Source organism: Sinocyclocheilus anshuiensis, unplaced genomic scaffold (assembly GCF_001515605.1).
Source record: "Sinocyclocheilus anshuiensis isolate Anshui unplaced genomic scaffold, SAMN03320099.WGS_v1.1 scaffold976, whole genome shotgun sequence".
NCBI classification, from domain to species: domain Eukaryota; kingdom Metazoa; phylum Chordata; class Actinopteri; order Cypriniformes; family Cyprinidae; genus Sinocyclocheilus; species Sinocyclocheilus anshuiensis.
In genome coordinates, this window is record NW_015552538.1 from 1,267,172 (window position 1) to 1,292,059 (window position 24,888).

The window sequence follows — 24,888 nt, forward strand, 5'->3', positions numbered from 1 at the left end:
GCTTTAAGTATATCGGGACTTACTGAGGGTTTGGTTTTCCATGGTTGAGTGGAAGATGGATTACACATTTTTGGCCCTGCCTTCTTTGTTAACTGTAACAACATTCCTTCAAGGTATATAAACCTGTGCAAATTCATAAGTGCTTTGCAGAACTCTCAACCAACACTACCAGCTCATAGGCTTGTAATTATTGCTGACTGTGAATGATATGGATGTTAAAATGACTGCTTCTGTATTGCTCTTGTTTCTTTTCTGCCTGAGATCAGCAGAGGCTGGGAAGTTATTGGTGATTCCAGCATTTGGCAGCCACTGGACAGGCGTGAAGCCTTTGGTGGAGGAGCTCGGCCGAAGAGGAAACCAGGTGGTGGTCGTCATCCCAGAGGAAGGTCTGAACATGGCTCCAGCAAAACATACCACCACTCTGACATATCCGGTACCCTACACAAAGGCCCAGCTACAGGAGAGTATGAATGCAGGCTTAGAGAAGTTGTTGAGTGCAGATGTATCCACAGATCTGGCCAGGTTTCAGAGTTTCATCAACACTATGGGTATGCTAAAAGTTATTGTATCCCGGAACGCAGAGGGTCTGCTCTCCAACAAGGACTTGATGAAGAAACTGCAAGAGTACAACTTTGATGCAATTCTCACAGATCCATTTGAGACTGTCGGAGTTATTGCTGCTGAATATCTCTCAATTCCTGCCATTTATATGCAAACAAGCCATCCCTGTGGTGTTGATGCTCTTGCCAGTCAATGTCCAGCTCCAGCTTCTTATGTTCCACAGCCTTTAACTCATTTTACTGACCGCATGAATCTCTGGCAAAGAAGTGTGAACCTGATAAGGACTCTTCTTCAGCCCATGGCTTGTGAGCGAATGTTTGCTCGTGCAGATGAGATCGCCTCACAAGTACTTCAGAGAAAAACATCAATGGTGGAGATCATGAGCCGTGCAGCTCTCTGGTTTATGCATTTTGACTTTGTCTTTGAATTACCTCGTCCATTGATGCCTAACATGGTCATAATTGGAGGAATGTACAGCAAGAAAGCAGAACCTTTTTCACAAGTAAGTCTTTCTAATAGTTGTAATGCAATCATATAGTGCATATTTACACATTTCTTGCCAAATATTTCATCAATTTAAATTATAATTTTATAACTACACTGTAAAAAATGACTGTGAATTTAACGGTAAAAGACTGTAAAATTGCTACAGTAAAAACCTATGAATTGGTTAATGGTAAGTTCCCCTACTATATATGGGGAAAAACTGTATTGGACATTACATGTAATTTTACAGTAATATACAGTTTTTGGAAGTGAAAAAGAATGTATAATTTACAGTGAAAAACTTTGTGTCAGTGACATTGTGCACCTTCTATATATGTTACAATTTTCCTTCTCAGCTTGTGGAAAAGCTGCTTGTGATGAGCTTTGGTTCATCATGTGACTTTCCCATCACCACCTGCTTTTGGCGGTTATCAGTGTACAAAATTACTTAACAGATTTCAGTACTTCAATATGTTGGTATGTTAACATTATATCAGTTAAAGAAATACTGTTCTTAAATATAAATTCAAATTTAATTTGTAAAACTTAAAATGTTGATACCATATTTTGTCCTTACCATTTAACATACCATATACTGATATAAAAAAGCAAAGAAAAAGAAAATATATTAAAATATATTTCATTTGTTTACATGCATGTCAATGTGACCATTACGAGACATCGAACTGTAAACATGCAAATGTGTTGTTTCCCCCCTAAATTCAGAAGCATGGATTGCAAAATGATGTGCATGATATTTGCATGGCCGTTCGATATTGTGAAGATAGTCAAAGCTAAATGGTATGACACACAGTAGGATTTTTAGAAAGGAAAAATTAAAAGAGAAAAAAGTAGAATTAGGGAGAATCAAGAAATTATGAATGATTTACTGCCATTGTGTCAATAATACGTACTAATCATGTAATCCATAAAAAAGTAACTGTAATCTGAATATGAGCATTATATAATGTAATGTACTCTAATTATGAGTACTTGATTTTTGGAATCTAATTACTTAATCCAGATTACATGTAATCAGTTACTACCCAGCTCTGGTCATGGCAAACCTCATCATGATTTATTATAGTATTAACTGGTAAAAACTGCTTCCATCTATATAATCACATATATCCTTTTGGAAAAAAAACAACAACAGTATTTGAAGATAGGTTTTAAGTTTGATTATAAATTAAATTGATGTATTAAAGTTCATACATTACACTCTGTTTACAATACATGCTCAAAGAGCAAACTTTTAATAAGAACAAGAAGCATTCATAACAGATATTTAGCTGTGAAAATGTCAGAGTTGCCCAAGTATATGCCCAACTCTTTTTTCAATTTTATTGATGCATTAATCGTAACATTCCCCTTCAACTGCCACTGTCCTTCACACCACTGATAGAATGGTTGGTTTGTGGTTGCTCCTGAATCTGTTCCTCTTTAGTTCAGCTAAAGTATTGCAAAAGCATTGCTTCGGTGTCCAGGTTACTGGAGTTACATTCAGTTAAACTGTGGGCCGTGCAACATGGTCCTACAATAAATGTGTCAAATAGTGCCACCATGTGTCTAACATTTTTTTTAATGATTTAGAGTGATATAATATTGTAGCCTGTTCATTTAAATATCAACTGTTCTTTCAATAGTAAATAAATGAATAAACATTGTACATTGTATCTAGCCAAAAATTTACTTGAGTGAAAGTATTAAATGTTTCTACATTGAATTGTGTTTGGCAACCAAGCAGACAGTGGACAATTTCTCATCTAACTTTGGAAGTTTTTAAAGAAACCTGTTTAGTCACTATTTCTCAGCGTGCTGACTATGTACTATAAGAAACATCAGATGTCAACTACATTTACATTACTTCACTTAGTGGATGCTTTCATCACATACATTTAATAAACAGCCAGTATAGGATTAGGTTTTCCTTTCAGCATGTTATTTCTAGTATCATACCTGTGCTATCAGAGCATGAAGAGAACATGCCTTTTTGTCAGATAACCATATTCCAAAACATTTCATATAGTTTGTGTCCCCACTTCAGTGCAAACATGGCCATGTGCATTTCATAAGAGATAATAAGTAACCTAACTGGTCGATGTAGTTTGCAAAAATGTGCTTGGTTGATGTGCTTTGTTTGTTAGAGTTTACTAGAGTACTCACATCAGCTCAAAGTCTTCCCTCTGTATTTTCTGTTAAATATAAAAAGAAAAAAAAAACATATTGATTAATGTGCAGACTGTGAGGATGAAAATTAGGTGAGAAAAGGAATAAATTGGTGTGATAAAGTTTTAAAAAATAGTATAATAAGCATACTAACTAAGCAAGGACCAAACTTAGTGTAGAGTCTATCTCAACATACAATTTATATAAAATCTACATTAAAAAAGTTTTTAAAAAATTCATACAGTTGCACCAAAAAGGCTCACTTTAAAATGTTAACATTTCATTGCATTAGTCACAAAACATTTTGCCACTTCTGCTGATTTTGCTGCTGCTGCTGCTGCTGCCTGTCATCAACTGCAAATGTGAAGAGAATCAGCATGTTCTGGTCTTGCTGTGAATGATTCACCAGAGCATGTTATCTAAAAAAAAAAAAGTTTGCCTTTATAATCTAATTGAATTTAGTAAGTCTGCATCAATGCAGACAGCTGCATCTTTGCTTAATATCACTCAGCTTTATTCATTTATGAGATCTGGATACTTTTCTCACTCTGCTACTAAGGGCATGCTTTGCTGCTGAAGAATGAAGATTGTGATCTTTTCAGGCCCAACCTTTGATTGGGTGTTGAAACTTCCCTTTTAGGATAAAAGCCTCTGCCGGGGGTGCAGGCTTTCAAGACAAGCAATACTACCAGCATACATGCTTGTAATTATTGCTGATTATGAATCAGAATGGCTGCTTCTGTATTGTTCTTGTGTCTTTTTTGCCTGGGATCAGCAGAGGCTGGGAAGCTATTAGTAGTTCCTTCAGATGGCAGCCACTGGACAGGCATGAAGCCTTTGGTGGAGGAGCTCGGCCGTAGAGGAAACCAGGTGGTGGTCATCATCCCAGAAGCGAGTTTGAGCATGGGTCCATCACAGCATACCACCACTCTGACATATCCAGTGAACTACACCAAGGCCCAGCTACAGAAGCAAGTGAATGCACGTGTTACTACTCTGACAAGTGTAGATGTATCTACAGATCTGGCCAGGCTTCAGAATTTCATCAATACTATGGATCTGCTGAATGTTCTTATAATCCGGAATGTTGAGGGTTTGCTCTCCAACAAGGACTTAATGAAGAAGCTGCAAGAGTACAACTTTGATGCGATTCTCACAGGTCCATTTGAGCCTACTGGACCTATTGTTGGCGAATTTCTCTCAATTCCAGCCATTTATATACAAACAAGCCATCCTTGTGGTGCTGACGTTCTTGCCAGTCAGTGACAAGCTCCAGCTTCTTATGTTCCACAAGGTTTTACTCATTTTACTGACCGCATGAATCTTTGGCAAAGAAGTGTGAACCTGATAAGGACTCTTCTTCAGCCCATGGCTTGTGAGCGTATGTTTGCTCGTGCAGATGAGATCACCTCACAAGTACTTCAGAGAATTTCGTCCGTTGATGCCTAACATTATCATAGTCGGAGGAATGGACAGCAAGAAAGCAGAACCTTTGCCACAGGTAAGTCTTCTGATAGCTGTTATTTTGCACTACTGCTGCTTTTGCCTGTGCTGTTGCCTATAATAATTCTCAAATGTGAAGAGAACTTGCCAATATCACAGGTTAAAATTAAAGACACTTCAAAAAGACCCTTTTAAATAATATAAATAAACATACACAAACCTCTATACGTCACTGGAAAAAAAGTTCTCAATAGGTCTTTTCATGATGAATCTGTAGTTTATTTTTATTTATTTTGGTGTGGGGGGGGGGTTGGAGAAATTTTCGATTATTTGTGAAAATCGCACCAGTAAGTGGGATCAGGTAGTTCATAGAAGATGTTGGGAGGAGAGGGAACCTCTTTGAACAGAAAACAGTAGAAGCAATAGTTCTAAAACATATTTGACGGTTTCTGGAATTTTATCACTTTACAAAACTCTGCAAACCAGTTCTCCAGTTTCTGTGTACGGGGGAAGTGCAGTCTGTCCCCTTTTCAGCTCAATAAAATATGTATCACCTGAAACACATTTCCCTTTTCTCACTGTAGATGTCATTGTAACCAATATTTTTAGTCATACCATCCATTTTATTATTTATTTTGCCAAATCTTTAATTAATGTCTTAGCTAACTGTTTACAGTAATTCCATTAGCTGTGTACATACTCTAAAACTGATGCAGTTGCCTTGCAATTCCTATAGAGGGTAGTCTAAGTGCTGGAAACTGAACCATACATGGTTTTGAATTGTTTGTTGTATAACTTTGCCAGTCATCCCATCATCATCACAATTTGCAGGCTTAACTGGTCACAATTGCTTTAATCTCTGTAAGAACATACAGTGGGTACGGAAAGTATTCAGACCCCCTTAAATTTTTCACTCTTTGTTATATTGCAGCCATTTGCTAAAATCATTTAAGTTAATTTTTTTTCCTCATTAATGTACACACAGCACCCCATATTGACAGAAAAACACAGAATTGTTGACATTTTTGCAGATTTATTAAAAAAGAAAAACTGAAATATCACATGGTCCTAAGTATTCAGACCCTTTGCTGTGACACTCATATATTTAACTCAGGTGCTGTCCATTTCTTCTGATCATCCTTGAGATGGTTCTACACCTTCATTTGAGTCCAGCTGTGTTTGATTATACTGATTGGACTTGATTAGGAAAGCCACACACCTGTCTATATAAGACCTTACAGCTCACAGTGCATGTCAGAGCAAATGAGAATCATGAGGTCAAAGGAACTGCCTGAAGAGCTCAGAGACAAAATTGTGGCAAGGCACAGATCTGGCCAAGGTTACAAAAAAATTTCTGCTGCACTTAAGGTTCCTAAGAGCACAGTGGCCTCCATAATCATTGAAGGGGGTCTGAATACTTTCCGTACCCACTGTATGTAGGTAATAAGCCAACATCTGAAGGCAGGTTGTGTTTAAATTTTTATCTTCAAGCACTACAAATGTAACAAAGCGTTTTGGTTTTTGGATAGGGGTTGTTTAATAGATGATAGATTATTGATAAATATTAACAGTGTTTTATTTCAATTTCTGGTATAATGTGAGATAACATTGCACATTTTAATGTGAGTACTATGACAGTTTTTAAAACTTTCATTACTCTATAGACACATCCAGTGCTTGCAATTTGAAGTTTTGCATTTGACAAGAACAAGGATCATTTATAAAAAGGAGTTATCTTTATTTGTGCAAAGGTTACATAGTAATATGCTTTTTCTTTTTTTCCCTACTTTCATCTGTAATGTTAAAAACCATATCCATTTATTCCTATCATTTTTTGCATGACATATCTTTTTTTTTTTTTTTTTTAAACTTTCACCCCAATTGGTTGCCTCACCGCCTTAGATAGATAAAGTCCCACCCACCTGCAGTGGTCTCCACCTCCACTGAACATAAACCAGACTCATTGTGAGACACTGGAGTACTTTAAGTTGCGCATTACCAGATTGATTTTGCCGACCTCTGCTCCAGCTTGCAAAGGCCAAAGTGAGAGATTTTATATATATATATATATATATATATATATGTACCAGTGATAAAATGGCTGGACTGTGGTTGCTTCTGGGTCTCTTCTTGGGTTCAGCTGAAGCTGGGAAACTGTTGGTTATACCATCAGATGGCAGTCACTGGTTGGGGATGAAGCCTATTGTGGAGGAGCTGGGGAGGAGAGGAAACCAGGTGGTGGTTGTCATCCCAGAGGAGAGTCTGAGCATGGGTCCTTCAGAGCATACCACCACTCTGACATATCCAGTGAACTACACCAAGACCGAACTACATACACTATTAGAAGGCAATTTAACTGAAATTCTGAGTACCGACCTCTCTTCTGACCTGTCCAAGTTCCTGCTTTTCTTCTACCAAATGCACCTTCTTCAAAGGTTCATAATAAGGAACGCAGAGGGTCTGTTCTTTAAAGAGGACTTGATGAAGAAGCTTCAAGACTACAGCTTTGATGCGATTCTCACCGACCCGTTTGAGCCTGTTGGGGTTATTGTTAGTGAATATCTCTCCATTCCAGCTATTTATATGCAAATAAACCTTCCTTGTGGTGTCGATGCTCTTGCCAGCCAATGCCCAAGTCCACCCTCTTATGTTCCACAGCGTAATACCCACTTTACAGACAAGATGAATTTGTGGCAGAGGTGTGTCAACCTGGTAAGGACTCTGCTGCAGCCCATGGCTTGTAAATACATGCATACTGAAGCAGATGAGATTGCCTCACGTGTACTTCAGAAAAAAACATCAATTATGGAGATCATGAGCCGCGCAGCTCTCTGGTTTATGCGTTTTGACTTTGCCTTTGAATTTCCACGACCATTGATGCCTAACATGGTGATGATTGGAGGAATGGCAACCAAGAAGCCAAAACCACTGTCACAAGTAAGCTCTAATTTGCATGCAAATTACCAGTGCCCGAGTGGCGTAGCTCTCTTTTTCATATGATGTTTCTCAGTCCTTGTCTGTCATTGTCATAGAATGTAAAAATAGCCAGCAAACCTCAAACCAGCACCAAAACCTATGCCATTTACAGTGTTTTGTTTGAATTAATGGCATCTAATGGGCTGAGGTAAACTGTTTGGGTTTTTTCAGACAGAGCAAAATCATTTTAGAAATACACATTCTCTTGAAACATCTCTACCTACAATAATATTAAAAAGTCTGTCTATTTCTGGACACCGAGGCAAAGTACAGATTTGTTGAAGGTTGACGCCTCCTCCTTAATATGCTGTTAGTTAACTATTTCCTAACTTGAGCACATGTTATCATGATAGCTGATTAGAAGATCTAGCTGGAGTGGGGCATATTAAATTACACACCGTTTTTTATAGCCTTACAGCCCAGTGTTGAGGAAGATATGTTAGTGCAATATAATCACAGTTCTTGCATTTGTTCTAAAATTTAAAAGGTATTAAAATCTTAAATGTATTGTTTCCTCTCTAAAAAAGCTATAGTAGATAAAGCAAACAACTGAGCATCATATTTAATATCCTGTAAGTTTGCGTTTATATTGGTGACAATATATGAGACAAATAGATTTGTTTTACTCTTACTGATTTAAATGTAGGCTGTTTTAATATGTAACTACATACAAAACAAACATCACACACTCTCTGTGGGCTTATTAACGGGTTAAAATAGAATATATTTAAATTAAGATTAAGATTAAATAGCTATATATAAAATTTCCTTATATATGGAATAAAGTAAGAAAAGGTGCATAATAGCTCAGGCTCCAAGATTTCTCTGCATGAAAATACGTATATTACATATGTACAGCTGGTTAATAAGAGGTCCAAACTACAAGCACCTACAACAGTAGAAAAGATGCTTCTTGTTTTGAGAAAGGCACAGCTTGGCTGTGAGTGCTCTAATCGAGAGTACGTACTTAGACGGTGTCACGTTTGTCGAGAGTGACTAAAGGTCAGAAAGCCCTTATATGATGATGTTTGGGCATGTTTTATGCGAATTACTTACTTCTGGCATGCAGCTGATTGTTAAGAATGCTCCTTTAACATTAGGAGGTTAAGAATAAATTCATGTGAACACGTGTTGTAAATTGGGCAGAAATTTCATAGGAAGTCCTTTTGTGAGTATAAATACAAATAATCAAATAACTAATAGTGAATGAGACCCATTGATTGCTTCAATGCCATATTTAGCTGAGCATATCCTACTAGCTGCAGACTTAACCACCCCTTTGAAACCAGTTCTGACTCCTGACTCATTTTAAGTTGGTACTTTAAAATGGACTTTAAACTGTGTTCTGCTTGCTTAATCTTCTGCTGCTGTACTTTATACCACTGATAGATTGGCTGGTGTGTGGGTGCTCCTAAGTCTGTATGTCTTTGATTTAGCTGAAGCTGGGAAACTGTTGGTTATACCATCAGATGGCAGTCACTGGTTAGGGATGAAACGTATTGTAGAGGAGCTAGGGAGGAGAGGAAACCAGGTGGTGGTTGTCATCCCAGAGGCAAGTCTATGTTTGGGTTCTTAAGAGGCTTTACAGGTGCTGTAGCTGGATGTGTATATATATTTCTTAATTCTTAATCTCTGTCAATAACTTTTAATAAGAACTAGAAAAACATACATTTTCAGTAAGTTGTACAAGAATCTCAAAGATCTATAAATATGGATGAAGCCTACTGGTGTCAGATGCTGGACACTACCATACTGCTTTTTTTGGTCCAATTTTTGCTCTTTATATGGTAATAGAAGTATGGCGTTTTGATTTCTGAGACCTTGCACTTGTCTGTGGTGGGATTTCTCACCGATTCTTTCTGCAGGATGCATAGATACGCCAGTAGGTGGCGACAAGTGACTGACTGAATAATTAATTCAATCGATTCAGAACACATTTTCACTTAGAAACGCCAAAGCTGCATGTTGCTCTGAGATGCGCAACTGTTAATGGTAATATTGTGATTAAAATTTACATTGCTCACTATGAATTACATTACTTCAATTACATTAATTAACACTCGCAATCGTGCTGTTAGTCTGAATATCAACATGGGTGTTATTAGCTATGGCCTCTTTACCACAGCCGAATATGAGCCGTGTTGACATTTAGAACAACAACGACACTCTTGTCTGAGTTCTAAAGTATATAAAAATAACTACATTCTTTAATGTTTTAAATAAACAAGAACAACAACCTAAATGGGAGATTTTAGTCAAACTAATTAGAACCGCTGAATTTATAAGGTCTTAGAGTATTTGTAGTAAGCATTAGAAAAATATGATGACATTACATAATAACATTTGTATGACAGATAACCAGAGTGAAAAAGAGACATTTCATTTGATGTTAGGGTGTGTATGCATTCTGTACTGCTAGCTAGGATCTCTGAGTATTCATGACGACCTTTAAAAGTACATTTTTAAGTACATTTTAGGAGAATGTTCTAAAGCCGTTGGTAAATATCCACCTGGATCATGAAAGTGCTTTGTCAGATTGTAGGTATTTTAATTATAAAAGAATGATTGAGTAGCAAACAGGTCATCATGTGTAAAAACATCTTTCAGCACTTTCTTTCACTCTGAGTATGTGCTTTTGGCCGCTAAGCCCCTCATGCCACAGACCTCCCCCATGTGAAAGTTCATGTATTTGCGTGACTGTCTTGTGTTCTTATGTGTATAGGGAGGAGCTGGGAATAATCACTGAATTTGCACGAGATGTGAGGTAATCCTACTACTGCCAATTCATAAAGATTTGCAGAATTGTTTTGAGAGTAGCATGCCACTATTTATGTAAAAAGGTAAAGATAAAAGCAATAACTGTAGCCTCTAACAAACTCTGTACTTATGAAAACAAAAGAAAAGGAATAATGTATGGTTTTATAAACATTTGTGAGGAAAAACAGCCATTGGAAAATATAGGTAATACTTGGTTTAGTTTGTTAACATTGCATAATTTACTTATTTTTATTAATTTGATTGGATCGGCTGGTCATTGTCGTTTGCTATTGCTGTGATCTTATGTGAGAGACAGGTTGTCCCACCCTCATGCCAGTAAACACGTCATTAGAGATAAATTGTTTATAGTAAATATACTGCAATATTTCATCAAAAATAAGAACCGTCAAGGTTGATTTCATGATGAATTCAAATAGTTCAGATCAATCTACATGCAGAAAAAAACCCCCAGAATATTATAAAGTGACTGTGTATAAAGGTCAAAAGTCTCTTGAAATATCAGATAAGCTGACCTTTTTATGATAAGACAAAGTTAGTTTGGTTCATGTGGTGCAACTCCCCAAAAGCATGATTAATCCGTTACAGACATTTGGTCCTATTTACCTTTGAATGAACAAAGTAATCTCTAATAAGTCATTTGAAAGTTGTTATATGCTAGTACGTTCCTGAAATCATTAACCCAGAGTTGCATTTAACCCACTTGTGAGACTTTAATCTGCAGTGCAGTGACATCATGACAGAGCGTAAAAGTCTGAGTTCATTTGATGTGCTGTACGCACATGCTGCCAGTGACCTATCAAAACTCACTCCCCTTTTGTCTAGTTTTGAGGTCCCTCCTCTTTTGAAAACATCCCCAATCCTCTTAAATGTATTGTATTTCTGCTGGTGCTGTACGAATGTTACAAGGATGGTGAGAGCACTAACTGTTCCCGCTCTGGGTCTTCTAGCTTTGCTATGCTTGTTCTCCTCGGAGCCCGTGCAGGCTGGGAAGGTACTTGTCATGCCAGTGGATGGCAGCCACTGGTTGAGCATGAAGATCCTGGTGGAGGAGCTTTCTCAGAGGGGTCATGAGATGGTAGTCCTGGTCCCTGAAACCAGTATTCTGATTGGGAAGTCTGGTAATTACACCACTAAATCTTTTCATGTGCCTTACACCCTTGCTGAACTAAATGCTATCTTGGACCACATAAGGAAGAATGCACTTGAGAAGCCTCCGCAGTTGACTGACATCATTGTAAATCTGGGGACCCTGATGCGGTTCACAGATATGCAGGTGAAAGCCTGTGAAGCGCTGCTGTATGACAAGTCCTTGATGAAGAGTCTTAGAGAAACAGGATTTGATGTTTTGCTAACTGATCCTTTCCTGCCCTGTGGCACCATCATTGCCGATTCCTTCTCACTCCCTGCCGTTTACTTCTTGCATGGACTTCCCTGTCGGCTTGATGAGGCAGCTGCCCAGTGTCCCTCACCTCCATCTTTTGTCCCGCGCTTCTTCACTGGTTTCTCAGATAAGATGACTTTTCCTCAGAGAGTAAGAAACACGCTTATGACAGTTTTCGAAAAGTACTTATGCCACAAACTTTTTGCCAGCTTTGGTGAACTGGCCAGTAGATATCTGCAGAAGGACACAACGTACAAAGAGTTATTAAGTCACGGTGCAGTCTGGCTTCTAAGATACGACTTTACCTTAGAGTATCCCAAACCCCAAATGCCGAACATGGTCCAAATAGGGGGCATCAACTGTGCTAAGAAAGGTCCACTGACAAAGGTAAGATGTTAATGAACAGTCATTCTCAGTTGTTCTATGTTGTCTGGTGCACAAAATGCAAATCTTTCACATTGGCACGTACATTTTACATATGTGTAATGCACTTACTGATAAGACTTTACTGTCAATGCAAATAATAACAATAATAAAACTTTTAATAATAAACCATTGAATTCCTACATCAGCACTATTGCATTTTCATGGAGTCAGATCAGAAAGATTGTTTATATTCTGTGCAAATTCATCAATGCAGGTTTTTCAGGGTTTTAGATCATGTATGCAGAAGGCTATTTAGACCCTACATGAACTTTGAAAGAGCATTTTGAATGTTTACTGTCCCTGGCATTTTACATCACACAATGTTCAGTGCCAGGACAACCAAGATCTAATTTAGAATACTCCAAATACACTGGAACAGGCATAAGAACAAAATCATAAGTGTACACGTGTTAATTGGGAAGAAACTTTCCATGGGAACTTCTCCTTTGTGCATAAACATAAATAATCCACAAAAATTTATTAGTGATTGAGATGCATAGATTGCGTCAGTGCCATAGGACTGAGCACATCCTTCTATCTGTAAATATCGCCACCCTTTTGAACCTTGTCCTGACTAATTTTAAGATGGTACTTTAACCTGTGTGGTTACACTGCATGAGTGTTTTTCTTCCTTGATCTCCTTCAAATGCCACTGTCCTTCACACCACTGATAAAATGGCTAGCTTGTGGTTGCTCTTGGGTCTCTTACTTTCTAGTTCAGCTGAAGCTGGGAAACTGTTGGTTATACCATCAGATGGCAGTCACTGGTTGGGGATGAAGCCTATTGTGGAGGAGCTGGGGAGGAGAGGAAACCAGGTGGTGGTTGTCATCCCAGAGGCAAGTCTGAGCATGGGTCCTTCAGAGCATACCACCACTCTGACATATCCAGTGAACTACACCAAGGCTGAATTAAAAGCGAGCATAGCAGATGAATTCAACACCATTCTGAGCATTGATATCTCTACAGACCTGACCAAGTTTCAGGCGTTCATCATCTCACTGGATGTTCTGCAGATGTTTATATTGAGGAATGCAGAGGGTCTGCTCTTCAACAAGGACTTGATGAAGAAACTGCAAGAGTACAACTTTGATGCGATTCTCACAGATCCATTTGAGCCTGTTGGAGCTATAGCTGGTGAATATCTCTCCATTCCAGCTGTTTATATGCTAATAAACCATCCTTGTGGTGTCGATACTCTTTCCAGTCAATGTCCAGCTCCAGCTTCTTATGTTCCACAAGCTTTTACTCATTTTACTGACCGCATGAATCTTTGGCAAAGAAGTGTGAATCTGGTAAGGACTCTGCTCCAGCCCATGGCTTGTGAACGCATGTTTGCTCGTGCAGATGAGATTGCCTCACTTGTACTTAAGAGAAAAGCATCGATGGTGGAGATCATGAGCCGTGCAGCTCTCTGGTTTTTGCGTTTCGACTTTGCTGTGGAATTCCCACGTCCAGTGATGCCTAACATGGTGATGATTGGAGCAACAGTTAGCCAGAAACCCAAACCTCTGTCACAAGTGAGTCATTATTGTTCAGTTCTTAATAGGAATATACTAGTAAGTGCTGTATGTGTGGATGTAATTTGATTAAAAAAAACAACAACTTGTTTTGTTTAATCTCTGTAGTTATCCTGAAATAGAAAATAACCAGTGACATGTAAATTTCCAGTATGACTGATGTTTGAATTCTCTGAATTGAATTCTCGGCATGTGACAGAGAGTTCTTGAAATGCGTGTGCGTGCATGAGTTGCACACGGCAGACAGAAAGTGAATAAAGGTAAAAGAAGCATCCGTTCAAGTTCCCGTGTAGAACTGAGTTTTTTAGCATTCCGTCAGTTTAAACACAGCATTGGCGACGAGGATGGCTAAATGGCTCGTCGGCTGCAGCGTCCGGGTGAGTCCATGCAAAACTATGTAACTAATCTGCGAGACATGACAAGCTCATGCAATTATAGGACTCTTCAAGATCAGATCGTCCGTGATCAGTTTATTTAAGGGATATTGTGTGACGAGACTCAGGAGAAACTGTTGCTGGAACCCGACGAATTAACACTAGATAAAGCCATAGAAATTGCGCTACAGGTGGAGGCAGCCACTAATTGCTCCTCGCTTCTCGCTGATGCGCGCCCCCTGGTGGATGCACCCACGCAGCAAATGCGATCTGTCTGTCTCACACACCACGGTCCATTTCCTTGGCCATGGCCATGGATGGAGTTCCTCCTCATCAGCGCTTACTATTTGTCATCTGTCCCGAACTTATGCCACAAACTTTTTGCCAGCTTTGGTGAACTGGCCAGTAGATATCTGCAGAAGGACACAACGTACAAAGAGTTATTAAGTCACGGTGCAGTCTGGCTTCTAAGATACGACTTTACCTTAGAGTATCCCAAACCCCAAATGCCGAACATGGTCCAAATAGGGGGCATCAACTGTGCTAAGAAGGGTCCACTGACAAAGGTAAGATGTTAACGAACAGTCATTCTCAGTTGTTCTATGTTGTCTGGTGCACAAAATGCAAATCTTTCACATTGGCACGTACATGTTACATATGTGTAATGCACTTACTGATAAGACTTTACTGTTAATGCAAATAATAACAATAATAAAACTTTTAATAATAAACCATTGAATTCCTATTGCATTTTCATGGAGTCAGTAAGCGCTCCTCATCAGCGCTTACTATTTGTCATCTACGATCTCCATTCCAAATGGCCTGAGGTAGTACCGGCAGGGACAGTTACAGACTAATCACAGATTATCACGCAGATACTGGACAGTCTCTTTGCTCGTTGGGGTATGCCCCATGCCATAACAACTGAAAATGGGCCCCAGTTCATTTCTGCAGAATTCTCCAACTTCCTCAGCAATAAGGGAATTCAGCATATTCGTGCCACACTCTACCATCCCCAGGCAAACGCTGGGGTGGAAAGGTTTAATCTGAGCCTTAAGAATGGGATTCGGGCGCATCTGGTCCAGGGGTACTCATTTCAAATGGCACTTAATCAAACTTTTTTGCACTACAGGGCTAGCCAGCACAGCACCACTCAGGCTTCACCTGCTCTGCTCATGCTTGGCCGGGAGATGGAATTGCCCCTAGACAGGCTCAGAGCACAGGGCTTGTCCGTAACTACAAACCAGGGGCGAATAAAGGATAACTTCGATAAGAGATACAAGGTCAGGCATACTGACATCAAGGTACTGGACTGGGTGAGAGTCCGCAGACCTCACCGTAGAAGTAAAATGGCATCGTTTTGGTCTGAACCTCACCAAGTGGTCCGTCAGCTAGGATCCGCCACATTTCTGTTAAGTGACGGCTCACGCTGGCATGCTAGTAGATTGCAGAAAGTGCCCATCCCTCTTACAGCAACAAGAGGTCCGTGGGCAACGGAGCCCAATGCAGGAGCAGCACAAGGAGTCAATTCCCCAGTCCCACAATCAGAACCAATATATATATATATATATATATATATATATATATATATATCTCTGTGAAGAACACATAAAAGACTCTTAAAGATCTACAAGTATGGGCAGAGAAGCTGTTGCTGATGCCTACAGATGGCAGATGCTGGACCCTATACTACTCTTACTTATTCTGCTGCCATATCATTATATAGCAGAAATAGTAAGAGTAGTATGGTGTTTAGATTTTTTAGCAATTTAGTCCAAAAGCACTGAGACGCTTCACTTTTGTCACATTTTCATTTTCTGCTTGTCTGTATTTGTCAGTCTGTGCATTAATGGTGGGGATTTTCCATGAATCTTTCTGCAGATTGCATAGATGCACCAGTAGGTGACACTCAAGTATACTGTATATATAAAAAGCCACATTCTTTAATCTTTCATACAGACAGTGAGAGCAAACCTATTTGGCGTGGACCAGTTTTAGTACCAAACTAATTAGACCATTAGCTGAATTCATAAGGGCTTACAGTGTTTGTAGTAATCTCTTGACATTATTAGTAATTTGTGGCTTTGACTGTTGTTATTGTTGATGACAATGATAAATATGATGGCATTAAATTTGAATTCAGTGTGCATACAATTTTTTAATAACCAGATGTTAAGTATGGTATGGATGCATTCTGAATCTGTACTTTATGATAGCAAGTATCTCTGGGTATTCATGACAACACTCAAAAGTACAATACATTTTTTGGAGCCACTGGTAAATATCTGACTGTTTCCACCTGCATCATGAAAGTGTGAAGACATATTATTTTAATACAGTTATTTTAACTGTATGCCGGATCATCTTAGACTCTCAAACACATTTCTTTGGTGGTGAGAGCACTGACTGTTCCTGCTCTGGGGCTTCTAGCTTTGCTATGCTTGTTCTCCTCGGAGCCCGTGCAGGCTGGGAAGGTACTTGTCATGCCAGTGGATGGCAGCTACTGGTTGAGCATGAAGATCCTGGTGGAAGAGCTTTCTCATAGGGGTCATGAGATGGTGGTCCTGGTCCCTGAAACCAGTGTTCTGATTGGGAAGTCTGCTAATTACACCACTAAATATTTTCGTGTGCCCTACACCCATGCTGATCTGAAGGCCAACTTGGACAACATAGAGAAGAATGCATTTGAGAAGCCTCCGAAATTGACTGATATTGTTGAGAATTTAGGGAACCTGATTCAGTTATGAATATGCACGTGACAGCCTGTGAAGGGCTGCTGTATGACGAGTCCCTGATGAAGAGTTTTAGAGAAACAGGATTTGATGTTTTGCTCACTGATCCTTTCCTGCCCTGTGGCACCATCATTGCCGATTCCTTCTCACTTCCTGCCGTTTCCTTCCTGCGTATGATTCCCTGTCTGCTTGATGTGGAAGCCACCCAGTGTCCCTCACCTCCGTCTTTTGTCCCGCGCTTCTTCACTGGTTACACAGATAAGATGACTTTCCCTCAAAGAATAGAAAACACGCTTATGGCAGTTTTTGATGCTTTCCTATGCCGCAAACTGTTTGCTAGAACTGATGAACTGGCCAGTAGATATCTGCAGAAGGACACTACATACAAAGAGCAATTAAGTCACGGTGCAGTCTGGCTTCTAAGGTACAAATTTACCTTAAGTAGTCTCCCAAACTCGAAATGCCAAATATGGTCCAAATAGGGAGCATCAACTGTGCTAAGAAGGGCCCACTGACAAAGGTAAGATGCAAATTCATCAGTGTAAAACTTTGAGCAGTTTTTAGGCCATGTTTGCAGTAGGCTATTTAGATGCTAAATAAGATATTATTCAATACATTTTCTAACGCTGGCTGGGCTGTACCTACGTATAAACATGAGACCAGGCTGAACAACTAGAGTGGACTATACTCTACCCACTATGTAATCCATGCGCAAAGCCTGGCTGGTTAGATCTGTTGGTCAAATTAGAAGCTGTTGGTCCAGGTCAACATGACCTAATCCATGCTGATGCCATGAATTTATGAGCAGTAATATTAGAACACGTGATGTACTATGTACTTTGAAAGAGACTGGTTGCATCACATGATGTTTATTAAACAGTTACAGTTACGCAGAGATTGTCTGTAATGACATTGTTGAAGAGTGCCAACCTACACAATCATGAACTATGTTTAAATATCAAATTGCAATCCACGACGGTCATACGCTGTACTTCTGAAGATGTGTATAATTCCATTAAACCTAACTCTCAAAGTCAGTTTAGGAGTTTAGATGTTGTGCTTGATTTTCTAAACCAGCATGAATTTAATTACAGGCAATGTTTTTTTTTTTATGCTTTCGACTTTGACCACTATAATCTTTAAGAGGACGTAGCTATGTTTCCATCCAAAGATGCGAATTTAACTTCCAAAAAAATGGAATAACGCATAAAACATTTGCGAATAAAGCACCGTCCATCCAACGAGTCAAAGAGAACAAAATCGTCACTTCCTGATAAACTGGCACTACATATCTCTAAGAAAACTAGGAGAAGCCACTGAATATAATAATTTTCAAATGTAATAAATTACTTGCGCTTCAGAGAGAGCAGACGTAACACAATAAATGCGGTCATTGCTTTTAGAGGTGGATGCCTGCTGTCTGGGAACACAGTCATGTAAGACAGTAATTATACAGAAATACTTCGATGACAGACTTTGCTCAGGCATTTCAGAACGACCAAAACAACATAGATGCTGTGAACAAGACCGGTCCGCTGTTTGTCAAGTTATCCCGTCTCATGGCGCAAAGTCACATGACTTTTTCAATGCGCATGGTGGAATTTATTCGGTAAATGTGTTTCCATCGTAGTTTATGCGCATTTTTTCTCATTGGATAAAAAGTTTATCCTATTCAGTTGTGCGCGTACGTTTTTTTATGCGCATTTTTAGAATTTATGCGCATCTTGGCGTTTCCACCCAGCGTGTTTTTTAATGCGATAATCCAAAATGCGCATAAAAATAGGTTGATGGAAACAATGAGGTGCCCCTTAGTGCTTACAGTATGAAACACTAGGGGAAAGAAGACGCTTTTTGTATGGCTGTGCACTGTTGAGTAAGCAAACAGAGTAAATTTTTCTTTTACCAAGAGGTAGATCTGTTTATATGTTAATAACTAAAACACTTGAACTCAGAGTGTTAGGTCAAATAATAAAATTGCTAATTGTTGCAGTATGCTGCTTTTCAAAGTTTGAACATACAAGTTCATGTGGATATCTGTGTGAGCAAAACAAAAGAAGGGGAGTTTACAGTGAAAGCTTGCTCCACTGTGTCCTTAGAACATGAAACCGGTGTTCAGTGCTGACATGTGTTCTCTGTGCAGGAGCTGGAGGAGTTTGTGAACGGTTCTGGAGAGCATGGGTTTGTGGTCTTCACTCTGGGCTCCATGGTGTCACAGTTACCGGAGGCTAAAGCCAGAGAATTATTTGAGGCATTCAGGCAGATACCTCAGAGGGTAAGTGAGGATAGACTTAAACATAAATCAATAAAAGACTACTTTTAAACGCTTAAATGCAATTTAAATGTAAACTCACATTTAAGGACATTTTTGGGTCAAAGTAAGGCCAGGCATATATTTGTGAAACAAAATAATGTTATACACAATAATGCATGTCATCTGTCATATGTTAAGGATTACATGGCTGCATATTATTAACCTTCATGATTCTCTTTGATTGGTAGGTGCTATGGAGGCACACTGGACCAGTCCCTGAAAATGCTCCAAAGAATGTCAAACTGATGAAGTGGCTGCCACAAAATGATCTCTTGGGTATGTTTATATTCTCCTTTGACCCTCTAACCCTCCTGTAAGACATTTTATTCATAGAAATTAGCTTTTTTGGCATCGCTGACAAAAGTCAGGGAGTACATGATGTTTGAATTATCATGGCATATTATAATTGACTTCATCACGTCAACTGCTAACACACTGTTACACTGAATGTGTTTTCCTTTAGGCCATCCTAAGGCTAAGGCTTTCATTACACATGGTGGATCACATGGAATCTATGAAGGAATCTGTAATGGGGTGCCAATGGTGATGCTTCCTCTGTTTGGCGACCAAGGGGATAATGTTCAGCGCTTAGTGTCTCGAGGAGTTGCAGAATCCCTGAGTATCTATGATCTGACCGCAGAAAAACTGCTGGTTGCATTGAGAAAGGTCATCAATGACAAAAGGTAAACATAATCATGATTAGCCTGTGCATAAAATCCGTTTATGCACTGATGCAATTGTTCATATTCATGCCACATTTATTATTGAACTCAAAGTGGAATATTAGTCCTTATTTAGAGTATTGCACTGTAAAAACTATCCTTTTTTTTAGTCTTTCTACTTCAAAATTTCACATTCAATTTAATTTCGCTTTTGTAATTATTTGTGAAATTTACTAGTATTTTCTGAGTGAAAATTGTTTCAAAGCATACCACACACCAAAATGTTTTCAGTGTAGATTATTGCAAGGACTGCAGTAGTTTTGTATACAACAAAATCTAAACATACTTCCTCCATCTTTGACTCAACAGCTACAAGGAGAAGATAACAGAGCTTTCAGCTCTTCATAGGGACCGTCCCATTGAGCCTTTGGACCTGGCTGTGTTCTGGACTGAGTTTGTTATGAGACACAAAGGGGCAGCGCATCTCAGACCTGCAGCCCACGAGCTGAATTGGATTCAATATCATTCTTTGGATGTCATTGGCTTTCTCCTTCTCATTCTAGTGACTGTTATTTTTGTGACTGTCAAAAGCTGCATGTTCTGTTTCAGGAAGTGCTTCAAGAAAACTCAGAAAAAGAAGAAGGAGTAGATATATTAAGTCATCATTTTGCAATGTCTGTTTTTGTGGGGTGATTGTATAGAGACTTGTTTAATCTGTGTTTTTATAACTTGAATACCTCCATAACCTGGATCAGTGACTTGAATAAAGCATCACAAAACCTACTCACAAATGTTGTTATTTTTGGTTACTGTTATTTCAAATCATTATAAACAAATTCATGAAAAGATTGTAAAAAAAGTTAAGACAGTATTTTAACTAATTCTTGAAGACAACTTTGATCATGAATCTTTTTGCTTGGTTATCCCTAAAGTTAAGATCATTAGTTTAGATAGCATGACATAATGGTGCTTTGCAAGTTGGTCTGAAGTTTACTTAGCAAGTTAAAACAAGGATAATAATCCAAGGATAATAATATTATGCAAATCCTCATTCAGAGAAGCAAAATGACCAGGGTTATTGCAACACTAAGTTTTATAGCTTTTGACACGGAGTATGTGTAATATCAATTATTTTTGTTTTCTGTAAATAAAATAAATTCTAGAGCTGAAAATTCAGATAAATTCACCTTTGCCATCACAGGAATAAATAAAAAAATTGTTTTTACTTTATTTTTTTATCAAATAAATGCAGCCTTGGTGTGCATAAGAGACTTATTTAAAAACATTACCAGTGTTTGGAAGGATACTTTGGAAATGTAATAGGTTACAGATTACAAGTTACCCTATTTTAAATGTAATAAGTAGTGTAACTATTTCAATTACTTTATTAAAGTAATGTAACTAATTACATTTTATTACTTTTTGATTCGTTTTCTACATTTCTAATTAATGTTTTCAACTGTCAATCATTTTGAAACATTTAAAGCAGGCAGGTTAACCTTACAGTAGTAGGGTACAATGGGGCTAAAGGCACACCTTAAGAAAAATGTGCCATTCACTGCGCCTAAAATGTATAATTGCAGAAAAAATATATAAGTTTGTACTGAACATTAATGGAGCAACAGATTTTGTGTGAAAATAAATCATTCAAGTTGTCTATTTTGTTTAAAAATCTTATTAATGTATGAGGTGGCAAGGGGGGCCTTTTACCCCACACACGGGGTAAAAGGCACATGGTATTGATACAAATACTTCAGCTAAAATGTTTTTTTTTTTTTTTAATAAAGTCTAAGTTAATACTAGTTCAAAACAATCACTTTATAATTTTTTGTACTATTTTCTGCTTATTTTGAAAAATAAAATAATTAATTTTTGTTCAATAAATATACTGTCATTAAAATGTTAATATAAAAAATATATTTTTAAAATACAGAAACAAAATAATTTTAATAAGGAAAAATTCTGAAAGCATTGAAGGAAATCCAATAATAATTTAATATATATTTACAGCAGTAACAACAAATTATATTTTATTATATGATATGATTAATATCATGTTTTTAAATATGATGGTTTCATTCTAAACATGGTGATTATCTCTAATATGGACACCCAACATAATATATGATATTTACCATCGAAGTTTACTTAGCAAGTTAAAACAAGGATAATAATCCAAGGATAATAATATTATGCAAATCCTCATTCAGAGAAGCAAAATGACCAGGGTTATTGCAACACTAAGTTTTATAGCTTTTGACACGGAGTATGTGTAATATCAATTATTTTTGTTTTCTGTAAATAAAATAAATTCTAGAGCTGAAAATTCAGATAAATTCACCTTTGCCATCACAGGAATAAATTAAAAAATTGTTTTTACTTTATTTTTTTATCAAATAAATGCAGCCTTGGTGTGCATAAGAGACTTATTTAAAAACATTACCAGTGTTTGGAAGGATACTTTGGAAATGTAATAGGTTACAGATTACAAGTTACCCTATTTTAAATGTAATAAGTAGTGTAACTATTTCAATTACTTTATTAAAGTAATGTAACTAATTACATTTTATTACTTTTTGATTCGTTTTCTACATTTCTAATTAATGTTTTCAACTGTCAATCATTTTGAAACATTTAAAGCAGGCAGGTTAACCTTACAGTAGTAGGGTACAATGGGGCTAAAGGCACACCTTAAGAAAAATGTGCCATTCACTGCGCCTAAAATGTATAATTGCAGAAAAAATATATAAGTTTGTACTGAACATTAATGGAGCAACAGATTTTGTGTGAAAATAAATCATTCAAGTTGTCTATTTTGTTTAAAAATCTTATTAATGTATGAGGTGGCAAGGGGGGCCTTTTACCCCACACACGGGGTAAAAGGCACATGGTATTGATACAAATACTTCAGCTAAAATGTTTTTTTTTTTTTTTAATAAAGTCTAAGTTAATACTAGTTCAAAACAATCACTTTATAATTTTTTGTACTATTTTCTGCTTATTTTGAAAAATAAAATAATTAATTTTTGTTCAATAAATATACTGTCATTAAAATATGTTAATATAAAAAATATATTTTTAAAATACAGAAACAAAATAATTTTAATAAGGAAAAATTCTGAAAGCATTGAAGGAAATCCAATAATAATTTAATATATATTTACAGCAGTAACAACAAATTATATTTTATTATATGATATGATTAATATCATGTTTTTAAATATGATGGTTTCATTCTAAACATGGTGATTATCTCTAATATGGACACCCAACATAATATATTATATTAATCATCTGAAGCTAACCATGTCATGTCAACAAATGGAAAAGTCAGCCATCTATTAATTATCATGTTAATTACTGTGCCTTTTAGCCACGACAGCAGGGGCGCTTTTTACCCCAAATAACATACTTTTACATATTCTTGCGTTATTTAAAAACTGTTGCTTTAATTATCTTAAACAAAACTGAAAATTGTTAAGAAGACCTTTGTCTCAAAATATTTGCATTCATTTAAGCAATTCTAATTTGCTACTTAAATCTACAACCTTTAGCCCCGTTGTACCCCTCAACACTGATTACTGTCAGACTTTCAAAATACTTCACTTGAATTAAGATTATAATATAATTTTAAAGCACAGCCACCACAAAATCAGATTTTAGCACCTCTTCTTACTTTGAGATCCTTCTGAGGTTAAATACAGATTTTAAATCATAAGATACATTTTAATAGTTATGATGCTGTTTTTGAAATCAAATCTTTGCATTGCTATAACAGGAAACACTGGCAATCTAACAATGCTTTGGAAAAAACAGTTAAAGTTTGTTCATTTATGCACTCAATTCTTGGTCGGGGCTCCTTTAGCTCAAATGACAGTGAGGCGTGGCATGGAAGCGATCAGCCTGTGGCACTGCTGAGGCACTATTGAGCCTTCAGCTCGTCTGGATTGTTGGATCGACTGTTTCTCATCTTTCTCTTGAAAATATCCCATAGATTCCATATGGGGTTCAGGTCAGGCATGTTGGCTGGCCAATCAAGCACAGTAATATCATGGTCAGCAAACCACTTGGAAGTGGTTTTGGCACTGTGGGCAGGTGCTAAGTTCTGCTGGAAAAGGAAATCAGCATCTCCATAAAGCTTGTCAGCAGATGAAAGCATAAAGTGTGCCAAAATCTCCTGGTAGACGGCTGCATTGACTTTAGACTTGATAAAACACAATGGACCAACACCAGCAGACGTCACGGCACCCCAAATCATCACTGACTTCAGAAACTTCACACTGGACTTCAAGCAGCTTGAATTCTGTGCCTCTCCAGTCTTCCTCCAGACTCCAGACCTTGATTTCCAAATGAAATGCTAGATTTACTTTTATCTGAAAAGAGGACTTTGGACCACTGAGCAACAGTCCAGTTCTTTTTCACCTTAGCCCAGGTAAGATGCTTCTGACGTTGTTTCTGTTTCAGAAGTGGCTTGGTAACCCTTTTCCTGAAGACGTTTCCGGAAGACTCCAGCTTCAGTCCACCCCTTATGAAGCTCTCCCAAGTGTTTGAATCAGCTTTGCTTGACAGTATTCTCAAGCTTGCGGTCATCCCTGTTGCTTGTGCTTTTTTTCCTACCCAATTTCTTCCTTCCAGTCAACTTTGCATTTAATATGCTTTGATACAGCACTCTGTGCCACCCCGTTTCAATAATGACCTTCTGTGACTTACCCTCTTTGTGGAGGGTGTCAAAGATTGTCTTCTGGACCATTTGACAATTTATGGGTAAACTATCACACACACTGACACATTAACAACAGTTCTTCAGTATTCTGAAACTTTCTCTGCCTAGTCATAGTGAGGTAAACAAGTAGGACAGAACTAGTGACTACATCTACAGGTGCATCTCAAAAAGCCCAACGCTCGTGGCCAGTGGTGTTCGGACCGGAGTTTGAACCTCTGCTTCATGATATAAAAGGGAATCACCCACGAGCTCTCCTGCGAGCCGTCCCAGCGCAGGGGAAAGATTTTACTCTATCGCTTTGTTTTAAGCAACGGGGGCGTCCCGGGGCACAAAACTCGCAGGGTAGGA

General features: G+C 37.9%; 2 protein-coding genes and 1 pseudogene across 4 annotated transcripts; all 3 read left to right on the forward strand.

Moving 5' to 3' along the window:
- Positions 1–181: 181 nt before the first annotated feature.
- LOC107663839 (UDP-glucuronosyltransferase 1-1-like) lies at positions 182–20,600 on the forward strand. 3 transcript variants are annotated; one of them, XM_016454188.1, is made up of 5 exons: positions 182–1,063; positions 18,985–19,116; positions 19,344–19,431; positions 19,619–19,838; positions 20,187–20,600. In XM_016454188.1, the coding sequence occupies exons 1-5, from the start codon at positions 209–211 to the stop codon at positions 20,464–20,466; spliced, it is 1,575 nt and encodes a 524-aa protein (XP_016309674.1). In that variant the 5' UTR covers positions 182–208; the 3' UTR covers positions 20,467–20,600. The 3 variants fall into 3 exon arrangements, with proteins under 3 accessions (XP_016309674.1, XP_016309675.1, XP_016309676.1); XM_016454189.1 differs by lacking the exon at positions 182–1,063 and adding an exon at positions 6,662–7,596; XM_016454190.1 differs by lacking the exon at positions 182–1,063 and adding an exon at positions 12,766–13,738.
- LOC107663842 (UDP-glucuronosyltransferase 1-1-like) lies at positions 3,707–4,620 on the forward strand. Its single transcript, XM_016454193.1, has one exon. The coding sequence runs from the start codon at positions 3,946–3,948 to the stop codon at positions 4,480–4,482; it is 537 nt and encodes a 178-aa protein (XP_016309679.1). The 5' UTR covers positions 3,707–3,945; the 3' UTR covers positions 4,483–4,620.
- LOC107663840 (UDP-glucuronosyltransferase 1-1 pseudogene) lies at positions 11,102–12,677 on the forward strand (annotated as a pseudogene).
- Positions 20,601–24,888: the final 4,288 nt, after the last annotated feature.